The 12,312-nt window shown below is 38.9% G+C and overlaps 1 protein-coding gene across 8 annotated transcripts in view; it reads left to right on the top strand.

Annotated features, from left to right (window-relative positions):
- Positions 1-12,312, top strand: part of PCNT (pericentrin) — a 70,950-nt gene that overhangs the window by 43,626 nt on the left and 15,012 nt on the right. For 7 of the 8 annotated variants that reach the window (XM_066322484.1, XM_066322483.1, XM_066322485.1 and 4 more), the window contains 7 exons: positions 3,018-3,188; positions 4,300-4,452; positions 4,878-5,048; positions 5,326-6,438; positions 8,272-8,796; positions 9,500-9,596; positions 10,022-10,176. In XM_066322484.1, the coding sequence (XP_066178581.1) occupies positions 3,018-3,188; positions 4,300-4,452; positions 4,878-5,048; positions 5,326-6,438; positions 8,272-8,796; positions 9,500-9,596; positions 10,022-10,176 (2,385 nt within the window). The remainder of the gene's footprint in view (positions 1-3,017; positions 3,189-4,299; positions 4,453-4,877; positions 5,049-5,325; positions 6,439-8,271; positions 8,797-9,499; positions 9,597-10,021; positions 10,177-12,312) is intronic. The other variant, XM_066322482.1, reaches the window with a different exon arrangement.

Here is a 12,312-nt window from a genome sequence, read left to right as displayed (position 1 = left end):
CTTTGTGCTCTGTGTCTTTGAAGGCAGATCTGTTTGCCATAGTCCAAAACTTTACTACTACAGAGTTAATCACAGCCTAGAGTTGAAAATTACAATCCATTTAGCAAAAGTTACCAAACATCTGAGGAACGTTTTCTACCACCTGAAACTAAATGTTCAGTGTCCTCCCGATAATTTTCCTTGGTTGAGTGTTGTTGGAAGCTTTGTGGAGATCTTGTTGCCTGCAGTCTTGTAAGAAGAGGTTATAAGAAGGTGGAGTCAGACTAGAAGGTGCAAATAAAAGGATGAGAAGATATGAGTATAAACAAGGGAAATTGCAATTAAACAGGAGGAGGAGAAGGTCACACTGATGGCAGCCACTCCTCAGAGGAAGCTCAGAATGGCAGTCATGTCTCTGACTGAGAGATACACATAACTTTGAGACTGATCAATATCAGTTGTAAACTGATTTTCCTTTCCTTCCAAAGTTGATTTAGCTAGGTAAGATTTGTTTGAGAATGAGAGATTCTTAATTCTTTTCAGACCAGAAAGAGCAGTTACCCATAATGGTGTAATTTAAGGTGTTCTGTGGTGAGTTTTTGTGTCAAGCTAAAAAGAAACACAGAGAAGTTGCTCACAATATCTCGAAGTCTTATTAGATTTACATGTATAAATGCCTACACAACCCCTCTGGATGTTTATATTATTACTTAATTATTAGAATATCTGTGATATAGAAACATAGTCCAGTTAAGGATGTGTAAAGAAGAAAAACAGGAGTGATCCTTCAGTCAATTATGCACCATTCTTTCAAGAGCAGTACAAGAGAGTTGCCTGAGCAGAGCCAACTTGGTTGTGCTTCAAGTCAGAGAACTCTAAAGACCTTTCCAAGCTTAATTTTTTTCTGTGGTTTTATCCAATCATACAAAAGCCATGCCCATTGACTTTCTGTTTGCCTTGGAGTGGATGGAGACTGTGGTGCTGTTTGCTGTTGGCAAGCTGCTCTTTTCTCTGGAATCTTGGCTTGCTGTTAAACAGACTTTCTCTATCCATGTGCATTCAGAATATTCTTTTGGTTGTGTAAATGTCCCCATCAACTGGTGTTTTGTAAATATCTTAAATAAACCAAACTCAGACACTCTTGGTTTGGTTTTTCTGTTTTTTTCCTCAGAAACTAATTCATCCAATCTAAACAAGGTTGTACTATTCAATTTGCCACCTGAAAGCATTGTAATGTTTTCTGTCTTAAAGTGATTTTGTGTAATAAATAAGTTCCAGTGGTGCTCTAGGAATTATTACCTGCCATGCCATTTTTCTCTAAAAGTACACTTGATATGAATGGTAATTGCAGAGTTTTATTGTTCCACAAATTCCAGCATAGGAAAAATGCATGTGTTGCAGGTGATGGAGAAATAAGAAATAGGTCTGGAAATAGAATGTCTTGAATACAGAACAGTTTGTGAGGAATACTGAGCAAAGTCACAGCTAACAGAATCCTTTGCCGTGCTGATGTGCATGGAGTAGATGTTTGTTCCATCCTGCTCCAGTTCCTTTCAGTGGTTCAAGTTGCTGATATATAACACTGAAGTACCTGGATAGGGTTGTGTTAGGAGGATCGTTCACCCCTTTGCTTGAGATCTAAAAAGTGAGGCTAACTTATGGAGTTTGCTCTCCTGTGGATTTTGGGATTCATGGAAGAAGACACCATGTTAGACCACATGTGAATGACCACCCAGAAAGTTTTAGCATGAAGCTGCATTATATAAAGCCCTGATTTTTGCCTGCTTTGCCACTTGATTTTGCTGGGTCTCTGTAGCAACCTCGGGAGAGATGGCAACTGGAGAATGCCAGGAGGAACTGAACTCTTGTGTGCAGAGCTGTACTGACACTGCACACTTGCAGCTTTGCTGTGCAGGAAAGGCAGGGACACTGGAGCTGAAGGGTTTTGGTGAGTGATCAGTGTGGTTTGGGTAACAGTTTTAGTTGATTAAAAACAAAAGAAAATGCTCTCCTGTTGCTTGGGGTTTGTTTTTATGTGTGTTCTTTCCTGAGGGGCTGCCAGAGAACCTGGTTGGTATTACAGGTTTCCTGCAAGGGCAAGAAAAATTTCTGGTTTTCTCTTATCTTTTGATACTGTGCTACAACATTAACTTTGCATTTTATTTTTTTCAATTGCTACTACTTTCAGTTTACAGTCAGAAGATGTTAGCCATGTGCTCTTAGATCTCTTGAACTAGAGAAAAGATGGTTAAATTTATAGGTTTTTTTCTACAAATCATATGATGAGTCTAAAATAACCTAAAGATAACCTTAAAGATATGTGCATTCAACTATGGGCAGAGTAAGTGTTGAATAGCAGAGGCAATTATTGCCTTAGGTTTCTTGCCAAGCTTTCCTTTATTTTATTAAGTACAGATATGCGTGCTTATTGTTTGGACAATTCCCAAGTGAACCTTTCTTCCTTGGACTGACCCAGCTCCTGAGAAGGACTGTGAGGGGAGGAGGACCAAAAACCAGGATTTTTAAAATAAAATAAGCTATGGTAGCTTGGCAGATCACAGGTCGGACTAACTTAGTGCTGCTTTATCATGTTCTGACTAAACTTAATGTATTTGTGAGTAGGTTTTGATCTACCCAGAACTCTTCATTTCTTAAATTGTGTCCATCTATCACATTTAGTTTGGCACATATATAGCATCATAATAAATTTGGAAATGGCTACAAGGACAAGATGTTATGTTCTTAAATGTATAAAATACTGTGTAACTGAGAAAGTATAATTTATCACTGAATGCTAAATTTTCAGGAGTTGTTGAACTTGGATTACAAAAACTAAAGGGGTAAAAAATGAGCTAAAAGCACTCAGTTGTTTTGAATACCTATTTCTTTATAGGCCACTGAGATTATGTATTTTTTTTCTTGTACTGGGAGTGTCAGGGTCGATGAAGTGTTTCAGCAGGATTGTTCTGGTTAAGTAAGTTTGTATATTGACAGTGGTTAATTCTAACTTTTTTTTTTTTTTAAAAATCATTTTTCAGGACAAAGAGGCATTGCAACAACAGCAGTACAATAACCTGATCCAGATCTCTGCCCTGCAGTCTAAACTGGATGAAGCAAGGCACCGAGTGCCAGTGGATGGCAGCTCTGCCCCGGTGCTGAAGGAGCAGCTACAGGCAGAGCAGGAAGCACTTCAGGCCAAGGAGAGAGAGGTGAGAGCTTTGGGAGAGTTCTGCAGACTCTGAGTTGCTTTGGCCTCAACTAACCTTCCTTTTTCTTGCCTTTTTTCTCCATCTCCCTCCCTGCTGGAAACCGTCCTGTGATGTTTCATGTGACTTTATCAGTTGTAAACTGATTTCCCTTTCCTTCCAAAGTTGAAGCAGGTAGATAAGTTTTTGTTTGAGAGTGAGAGAATTCTTTTCAGACCAGATAGGACAGTTACCCACAATGGTGTAATTTAACGTGTTTTGAGAGAATGTTTGTGGTGAGTTTTTGTGTCAAGCTAAGAAGAAACACAGAGAAATTGCTCACAATATCTGGAACTGCTGTTGGATTTACTTGTATAAATGCCTACACAACCCCTCTGAATGTTTATATTGCTATTACCTAATTGTTAGAATATCTGTGATATAGGATCATAGTCCAGTTAAGGATGTGTAAAGAAGAAAAACAGGAGTGATCCTTCAGTCAATTGTACACCATTCTTTCAAGAGCGGTACAAGAGAATAAAGTTAATTTCTGAGAGATGGAATTTCAATTTCTCTTATCAAGTCTGATTTCAACAATCATAATTCCCAAAGCCACTATACCTTGCTACTCATTAAGGCAAGAGATGGTAAAAACAGTGGATGGCAACATCACACTGCAGAGAAAAGTGTGATTATTGAGTCATCTCGTTGTCTGTGTTATTGGGATTGGCACTGCAAGGCTCATTGCTGGCTTCTGGGAGGAGAAGAATGGTGTTTATACTGACTGCTTGTCATTGTTGCACATCAAATGCTAATATGTCTCATATTGTTACATCAAATGACACCAGTCAAGCCTTACAATACAGATAATTGGCTCTTTTGTGAGCAGGTAGATTTTTTTTAAAAACAGAAACCCCCCCTTTGGAGTACTTTGGTTTTGCAGATGAGGAGCTGGAACACAAACTTCTCACTCTTTTTATGTCTCAGGTGTTTTATTAATGCAGGTTGATTAGAGTTTAAATCATTGAATTTGCTGAAGTTACTTCTTGTCATTAAGTAATATGATGAACTAAGTTTTATCTTAGAGGACTTAATTGAAACAATTCTGCACTTTTTTTTTTTTTTTTTTTTTTAGATTGAAAGCTTGCTAGATCAAGTAGAACAATATAAAGATAACTTGAGTAAGAAAGATGAGGAGATATTGCAGCTGAACTTGCAGTTAGAAATACAAAAAAACTTAAGTACTTCCAACATCATCCAGCTTCAGACAGAGAATGCACACTTGCAGGTAGGTTCCTCTAGCTTTAGTGCACTGCCTAAAATGTCAGAGACTTGCTTTCTTGAATGTTGAGATCTTCATCTCATGATGTAAACAGATGGCTAGGTTGTTTCTCTTACTATCAGAATGTTGAATTACCTTAGCCAGCTTTAGTCTTGTAATCATAGAATTAAAGCCTCCCAGTATTCTAGATTCATGTTTGTAGTTTTATCTTCTACAGTGGTTTGATTTAAATCAAAAGCTGAGGTTATTTTCTGAGTTGGAGCAGTCTAATAGAGTGGTGCAAACCCAAAGAAACGGTAGTTGTGTTCCCAAGCTCTTCACCATTACAGTGAAGAGGAGAATATTTAAATAAAGCCCCTAGTTTTTCTCTGCCATTAGGTTGGGAGAGAAAGTCAATCCTTTCTAATGAGATTTTTCCTTTTTCTGGTCAGGAGGATCTAACAAAACTTCATGTGAAGCAAAGCCAGGACCTGGGTGTTAGTGATTCCTCAGCTTTGTCATTCCCACAAGCACTGCTCAAAGAAAAGAATCAAGAAATCGATCACTTGAATGAGCAGATCAAGAGACTTCAGCATGAGCTGCAGAATGCTCTGGAGAACAAAGTAAGAGTGCTTACAATATGTTCTTTGCATATTGTAATTAATTTTTAATTAATTAGTTTTAAAAGGTATGCATATTCTTATTGAGAATAAAATCTGGCTGATAATTCTCTTAGGAAAGTAGAGATTATTTTGAGAAGTTACCAGCTGAAATGTGTGGTTCTTCCTGCTGTTAAACGTGTGATTTAATGCCTGTATGACTCAGAAATAAAATGTAAACTTTGTGTGCAATAATAATTGCCTATATAAAGTAATATTCAGTCCCTATCCTTCTGCTTAGGTTGCAGAAGACCAAAAACCTGAAACTGAAGAACTCAGATCACTGGTGGAGCACCTTCGCCTTGACCAGGAGAGGCTGCGTAAGGACAAGGATGAAGAGGTGGAGCAACTCCACGGGGTAATTGAGAAGCTTCAAAAAGAGCTGGCACAATTTGGGCCAGTATGTCATGAAGACAGTGACAGCCAAGTTTATTTCTATGATGTTTCATTGGACAAGTCAGTGGAAAACCTTCAGAATGAGTTGAAGAAGGGACTGGTAGATTGTCAAGGTGATGCTGATCCAAACAGAAGAAATGCATCAGTACTCTCCAAAGTGAGAGAACTTCAGGAGGAACTGGAGCTTGTCTCAGCTTCTAAAGAAGCTCTGCAGCAGCAACTGGAAAAAAAAGAATTGCAGCTCAAAACAGAAGTGGAAGTTTTGGAGAAAAAATGCCAGCAGTTGCGAGAGTCATCAGAGCAGTCTGTTGCAGAGCTCACCTCCCTGAGAATCCAGCACCAGGCACTTCAGGAAGAATACAACGTTTCCCAAACTCGTTTGTCTCAGAGAGAGGCTGAGACAAAGATGATTTCATCTCAGGTTCAAGAACTTCAAGATAAGGTGAAAGAAAGGGAAGCAAATATTCTAGAGAAAGAGATGCAAATTAAGACAATGGCAGATCAAAGGGAAGCTGACACAACTGAGCTGCAGTACTTAACAGAAAAGGTAGCAGAGCTCCAAACAGAGTTGGAAAAGAGAGGTACAAGTCAAGCCCAAGATGTTTACAGTCTTCAATTGGAAGTTTCTAGACTTGATTTCCAGGTGCAAGCCCTGAATCAGAAAGAAGTAGCTTATCTGAGAGAAATCAAGGAACTGCAAGGGAGCACTGCAAAACTGAAAGGTGAAATCAAGGCCCACATGAAAGAGCTCAAAGCCTTACGGCTGGAAAGAGCTGAAATTCTTTCACAGCTGGAGTCCTGCAAGCTGGCAGGGCAAGTAGGCCATGAAGAGACTAAATTTCTCAAGCCATTCTGCCAGAGCAAAAGAAAAGATGTAGCCCTTAAAAATGGAATGCAGGAATTAGAAGCAAATATTGATCAGTCATCTGGAGCACTGGCTTCCCCTACGGCTCAACTGGTACATGATTTGATTTTTAATAATACTATTTGTTGGGGAGATTTTTTTTTAAATAATCTATTTCTAGATTAATAGATTAAATACGTTTTCCCCATTTTACTCTGTTTTACCTATGAGATTACTTAGTAGGTGAGATCCTTTCTTTCCACCTGTGAGCTCTTCACAGCTATTTTTTTTCCCTCCTGATCTATTGAGTATGTAGAGTGAGAGGGTGGGCATCTGCAAGTCAAGCAATGAACCCACCATGAGCTTCCAAGACTATTTGCCATTCTTCATGGCTGTATTGGAAAACTACTTGAAAACACTTCATCGTGTTTCCTTTTCTTTTCAGAAATTTGTATTTACTGTGACTCTTTCTTGTAATTATTCTGAATCTTTTCTAGAACCATTTCCTCCAAGTAACCTAAGCTTCTTAAAATCTTATTAAATCACTCAATTTTAGAAAGCAGTAGGACCCAGGTGACCCTTTTTTCAGAGAGCTGTAGAAATCTGTCGTACACGAAGTCACTGTCTTTAAAGGCTGGCTTACAGAGGTGATAAGTGCCAGTTAAGAGGGCTTATATGAAGAGTTTGGTTATACAGGAAAGGAAAAAACATTCAGTGTCAGGCTTATGTGGATTTTCAGGGCCTTGCTTGGCAGTATGTTATAATAATCATCCAAGGTAGATGACTTATTTAAAGAAATAATAGGATAATCGTTATGTATAATGACATGTTTATTTTTAAAGGCGAAACGAGGAGTGTAGCTCTGTAAAACATGTGATCATTCCTGGTGTTTACGTTTTTATTTGCCTGAAGTTCAATTTTGGAGCAATGCCATCAGAGCCTGAGTGACACTGTACATTAAGGGTCCACCCCAGAAATACCTCAGGAAAAGGGAATAGGTGGGAAAAGTGTTAAATGCAGATTGATGCACTTCAGACCATAAAATGTGTCTGTACAAGGCAGCAGACTTTCAGTCCAGTGCCTACTGAACCATGTTTATACAGGTAGGGATTGTCAGGTCCCTGTTTAAAAAACAGAAGTAATTTAGGATCCAGTGAAGAGAGAACTAGTAACATTTTGAAGGATGTCAGGGAATGCTGACATGCTGGGGGTAGTTAAATGATTTAAAAATCACTTTTCAAGCAGAAACTCAGATTCTGAAAGGTTTAAGTTGATGGGTTTATGTCAGTACATGTATTTCCATGTTGAAGTGCTAGAAGTTTTTAAGTAGGCTGAGGAGGGATAATTATCAAAATTGGAGAATAAATCAAAGTAAATACACTACCATGTCTTCAAGCATTCATTACAATAGATTTTTTTCTATGGATCTAGTTCATCCTAGTATTAGCAAAAGTTTAATACACCATTCTGAAGGGAGTATAGAACCCTTCCTACAGTTATGCTTGGGTTCCAAAGTGGAAACAATGTGAAAATTAGGAAATGAATTAAAATAAAAGCTGGAGGAGTAGCAAAATGAGTTAAGTCCTGGCAGCTAGCACTAGGCTGAAAACAGATGCTTAAGAGGGATGATTAACACAAAAGGATTAAAGGCGATGGTCTGAAATGATAGGGATAATTATTCACTGTATTGGACAAACTAAGAGGTATGGAGGATGAAATGAAATTTCCATGTTGACAGGTTTAAAATCAACTAAAATATCTTCTCAAATAGTACATTTAGACTCAGTCACAGATTTAAAAGAGTAATTTTATCTTAAAATTAGATAAAGCCATTGAAGGAAAAATCAATCAGTTCTAAAGGGTCTTTAAGTGCATGTTTCTCGGTTTGTAAACTCATACTCCAATCAAATTCCATTAAACAATTAATTATGTGTTATATCATTATAGGAAAAAGATGAAGTTATGTTTGACTTGACAATTCACAATAAAAACCCAAAAACACAGATGGAGCAATCACAAGAAAACACCTTGTGCCAGGACTTGGACGTGATCCGCAGCTCTGAAGGGGATCAAGATTTGAAGAAGTATTGCCAGCAAATGTTGGAAATTCATCAGACTCCTGATTCACCAAAACACAATTTGAACATAGACAAAGAGACACCGAAAGATTTCCAGAATTTAATTGCAAGTATGTCTTCATGGGGCTCGCCTGAGGTCATGAGAAAGCAAGATCTAAGCATGGAACTTCAGCCAGTGCTTCACTTGACACCCTTCTCAGAAGCTGAAAACACAGATTTTCAAATTGTGCACACAAAGTCATCTCTGCAAGGAGATAATTCGATATCACTGGGATATTCTAACCTGGATGAAGATGGCAGTGGGGATGCAGCTGTGGGGGTAGATAGAAAATCTCCAGCTTTCTCTGAAAGTACATATTCTGTTGATGATGATGATGTGGAGAAGAAGTTTCTGGTAAGTGATACTTCATGTCTGATTTATTCTTATTAAACAAGATTGCTCAGTCGTGTCCCCCTGGGATCATTGAGCGGTCACAGGCTCCAAGTAGTAGAAACTTACACACTGCTGGGAGTAGGTCCAGTGGGGTTCTGGACATACAAATTATTAGTTCCTCTCTTACTGTGATAAACAACTGATAGATTTGTGATAGCACTTAATGTGTCAATAATTGAGTTAAACCTGTAAAACCTCTACTACCACAGTACTCAGTGTACTGTAACAACTCCCTCTTCATCAATCTTTTGTTGAATATTAGAAGAGACTCTTCCAAAACTGGAAAATAGAGGCTTTCCTTTTTAATGGCAGTATTTCATATGTTCTATACATATACATATATTGTCTGTGTTCTGTAATTTCACAGGAAGATAGAATCTGTACTTGAGAATTTATCTTTGGCTGTATATTTTTGTGCCTTGCTTTGATGGGTAATTAAATATAAGTACATGTCTCTTAAGACTGTTAAAAGAGGGAAAAATGAGATGGAATGGCTGTCAGAAAGCACCAGTGTTGCATTAATCATATTAATCATGGTATTTGCCATCTCTAACTCTTGGATCGAGTAGGCATTTGCTAAAATCCACACTAGTAACAAAATTGTCATAAATGCAGAACATCTACATCCAGAAAACCAAAGTGACATGAAAAATGTCTTCTCCAGCAGATGAGAGAAGCTGATAATCTGACTTTAACCCCCTCTGATTTACAAGATGACGAAAGATCAAGAGTGTCCGTGATGAGCGATGGATGTGGCAGCAGTAAGTTGAATTTTGTGGATTCCTTTTAGCTTTTGTTAACTTTGAGAATAAACACGTTTCTTCTTTCTCCTGTTTTTATTTACTGTGGGTCTTGTATGGGAAAGCTATGCCTTAGTAAGGTGGTTCTTTGTTTAGAAATGTGTGTATATATATGTATATTGTGCCTGCTTTTCATCTACATACAGGACAGAGGCAGGGGGTTTAAATGAGTCCTGACTTAACTACAACACTTCCTCTGGTTCTAAAGGCAACAGCTTACTGATTTTTAACTTAAGTTAGTTGAGATCTCAACCAACCAACTCGATCTGACCCTGCATTCATACAAGCAGAAGAAATCATGGTTATTTTGCTAGTGGTTGTTTTAGTTTCAAGTTCTTTCCTTATTTATAACACTTTGTGGGGATGGGGGTTGTCTCTTTCTTCAGATACCAGCTCAAATTTGGCAGCTAATCTAAAGCAGGAGCTACAAACATCAGATCACCTAGATGCCAATGTCATGGCTTATCTGCGGTACCGGGGAATGATTCCAGATATTATGGAATCAATGAAAGAAAAGGAAATACTTTCACCACAGATGAAGGTAATGCATTATTAATATGAGCCTACCAGCAAATTAAAACTGGACAGCAAAAATGAAATGGTAATGTAAAATAGCTGCTGCATTTACACTAAAACCTGTTCTGTAATGGTTTAAACTTCAAGTTGAGTATGGTTCTTGTCCTTGCATCTCTTGTGACAGCATTACTGATATTAGCTTGTACTTGCTAGGATTGAACTAGTTTTCCTAGAAGAGCACTGGTGCTCTTTCAGAATGAGGGGTACAAGGACTGCTTATTCTGCTTCATGGGCTTGCCTTGGTGGCTTCACAGAAAGTCGTTTCAGAAGCAGCTGTAGCTGGCTGTTATCATTCTCCTCTGCCTGTTCTTGTCATCCTGATGTGATGGAGAGCTGGGGAAACACCACTGCAAGGTGTGCAGGGATAGGTCAGTTCAAGCAACATGAGGAATATACAGAAGGCTGAGCAGTGAGTGTCACTCTAGTCAGAAAGCAAAGTTAAAGAAAGTATATGCCTAGAACTCTTTGGTTTGCTGAGCAAGTTCTCAGCCATTTCAAAAGTCCAGCTGTGGAAAGGGAGAAATTCTCATCTATGAGAGAATACAGTAGGTTACAGTGAGTTCTCAAGCAATAAGAAAATATAAGACATACCCTTCCTGGGAAGTGAACCTGATATGCTTCACAAGTTCCTTCAGCTTGCACAGCACAATGGAGAAGACTTGTGCAAGGGGAGAGTAAGGCTGAATTCGAACTCACTCAAGCTAACTGGCACAGGTAACTCACACGGTGAAGGAGACTGGGCCTTTATTGCTGCTCAAGTCACAAGGAAGATCCTTTCCCCATCCATCCATCTGCCTTTCATAGGAGGCATGATGCTCTAGGGTTGGAGAAGGAAGAACACATGGAATAACTGATGTGATCCAGGAAAAGCCAAACATGCAAAGCTGATGAAGCCATCTGCCAGCATTAGAACCAGTGCTACCAGAAAAGTACATCAGGTGTTAGTGATTGGAGATTCCTTACTGAGAGGCACTGAAGCACCCCCTTGCCATCTAGACAATTTCTTTAGAGAAGTTTCTTGCTTATCAGCAGCTTGTATTTGTGGTGTCCTTGAGGCTGCCAAGCTGAGTGACCCCTTCAGATTATAGATTTTATATATATATATTAGACACTACAGACCTGTGTAGGGTCTAACAGAACTGTAACAGGACAATTCCAAGGTTTGGGTCCATGGGTGATTTTCTCTATGCTCCCAATCAGAGGAAGGGGACCAGGATAGAGGTGAGTCCTTGGCTGTGCAGTTGTTGCAGTACTGAAGGTTTTCATTTTTACCTTTGAGAAGCCAGAAATGTTGGGAGCTTGTGGAATTCCAAGTGGGAAAAGAGTGTCTCCACCAATAAGCTGGCCAAACTTGGAAGGAAAGTTTTAAATTAGATGAGGAAAGGACTGGAGGAATGAAGTCCCTCCTATTGTAAGAGATCAGATTCAAGACCACCAGAGGAACCCAGACACAGCTAAGTCCATTGGACCCAAAGACATGAATCCCAGGGTCCTGAGGGGTTTTGTAATTGCAATTGCCAAGCCACTCTCCATCATTTTTGAAGAGTCACAGCAGGCAGATAAAGTCCTCAGTGACTGGAGAAAAGGGAAACATAGCACCCATTTTAAACAGCTTAATAACAAGCACCCTGGAAACTACTGACCTTTCAGCCTCTCCTCACTGCCCTGTAAGACCATGAAATGGACTGGACGTAAGTACAAAATTTCTTGGCATGAGACACTGGCACAGAGAGGTGGTCTCCATCTCCAGAATCCGTTCAAAATGAGATTAGATGGGGCTTTGTACAACCTGAAATAATAGAAGATGTTCCCCATGCCTGTCACAGCAGAGTTGGACTAGATATGGTCTTGAAACTTTCCAACTGAAAACCATTCCGTGATTCTGTGTCTAAAAAAAGTCTGTGTCAGAGACTTCATGGAAGAGGTGAATTTTATTTTACCTTAAGAAACAGATTTTTTGTTTCTTTGTTTCTTTCTTTCTTTTTGGAGCATCAATGTAGACTTTACTGGCTGTATGATCTGAGTGCATTTTCCAGTACTAAATGTTTAGTTTTAACACTTTTCTGTGCTTTTGATGTTAATATTTACGGAAGGTTTCCAT

The sequence above is a fragment of the Sylvia atricapilla genome, chromosome 7 (genome assembly GCF_009819655.1).
Source record: "Sylvia atricapilla isolate bSylAtr1 chromosome 7, bSylAtr1.pri, whole genome shotgun sequence".
In the NCBI taxonomy this organism is placed as follows: Eukaryota; Metazoa; Chordata; class Aves; order Passeriformes; family Sylviidae; genus Sylvia; species Sylvia atricapilla.
Note: the sequence above shows the minus strand (reverse complement) of the source record. Positions and strands in the feature narration are given on the sequence as shown.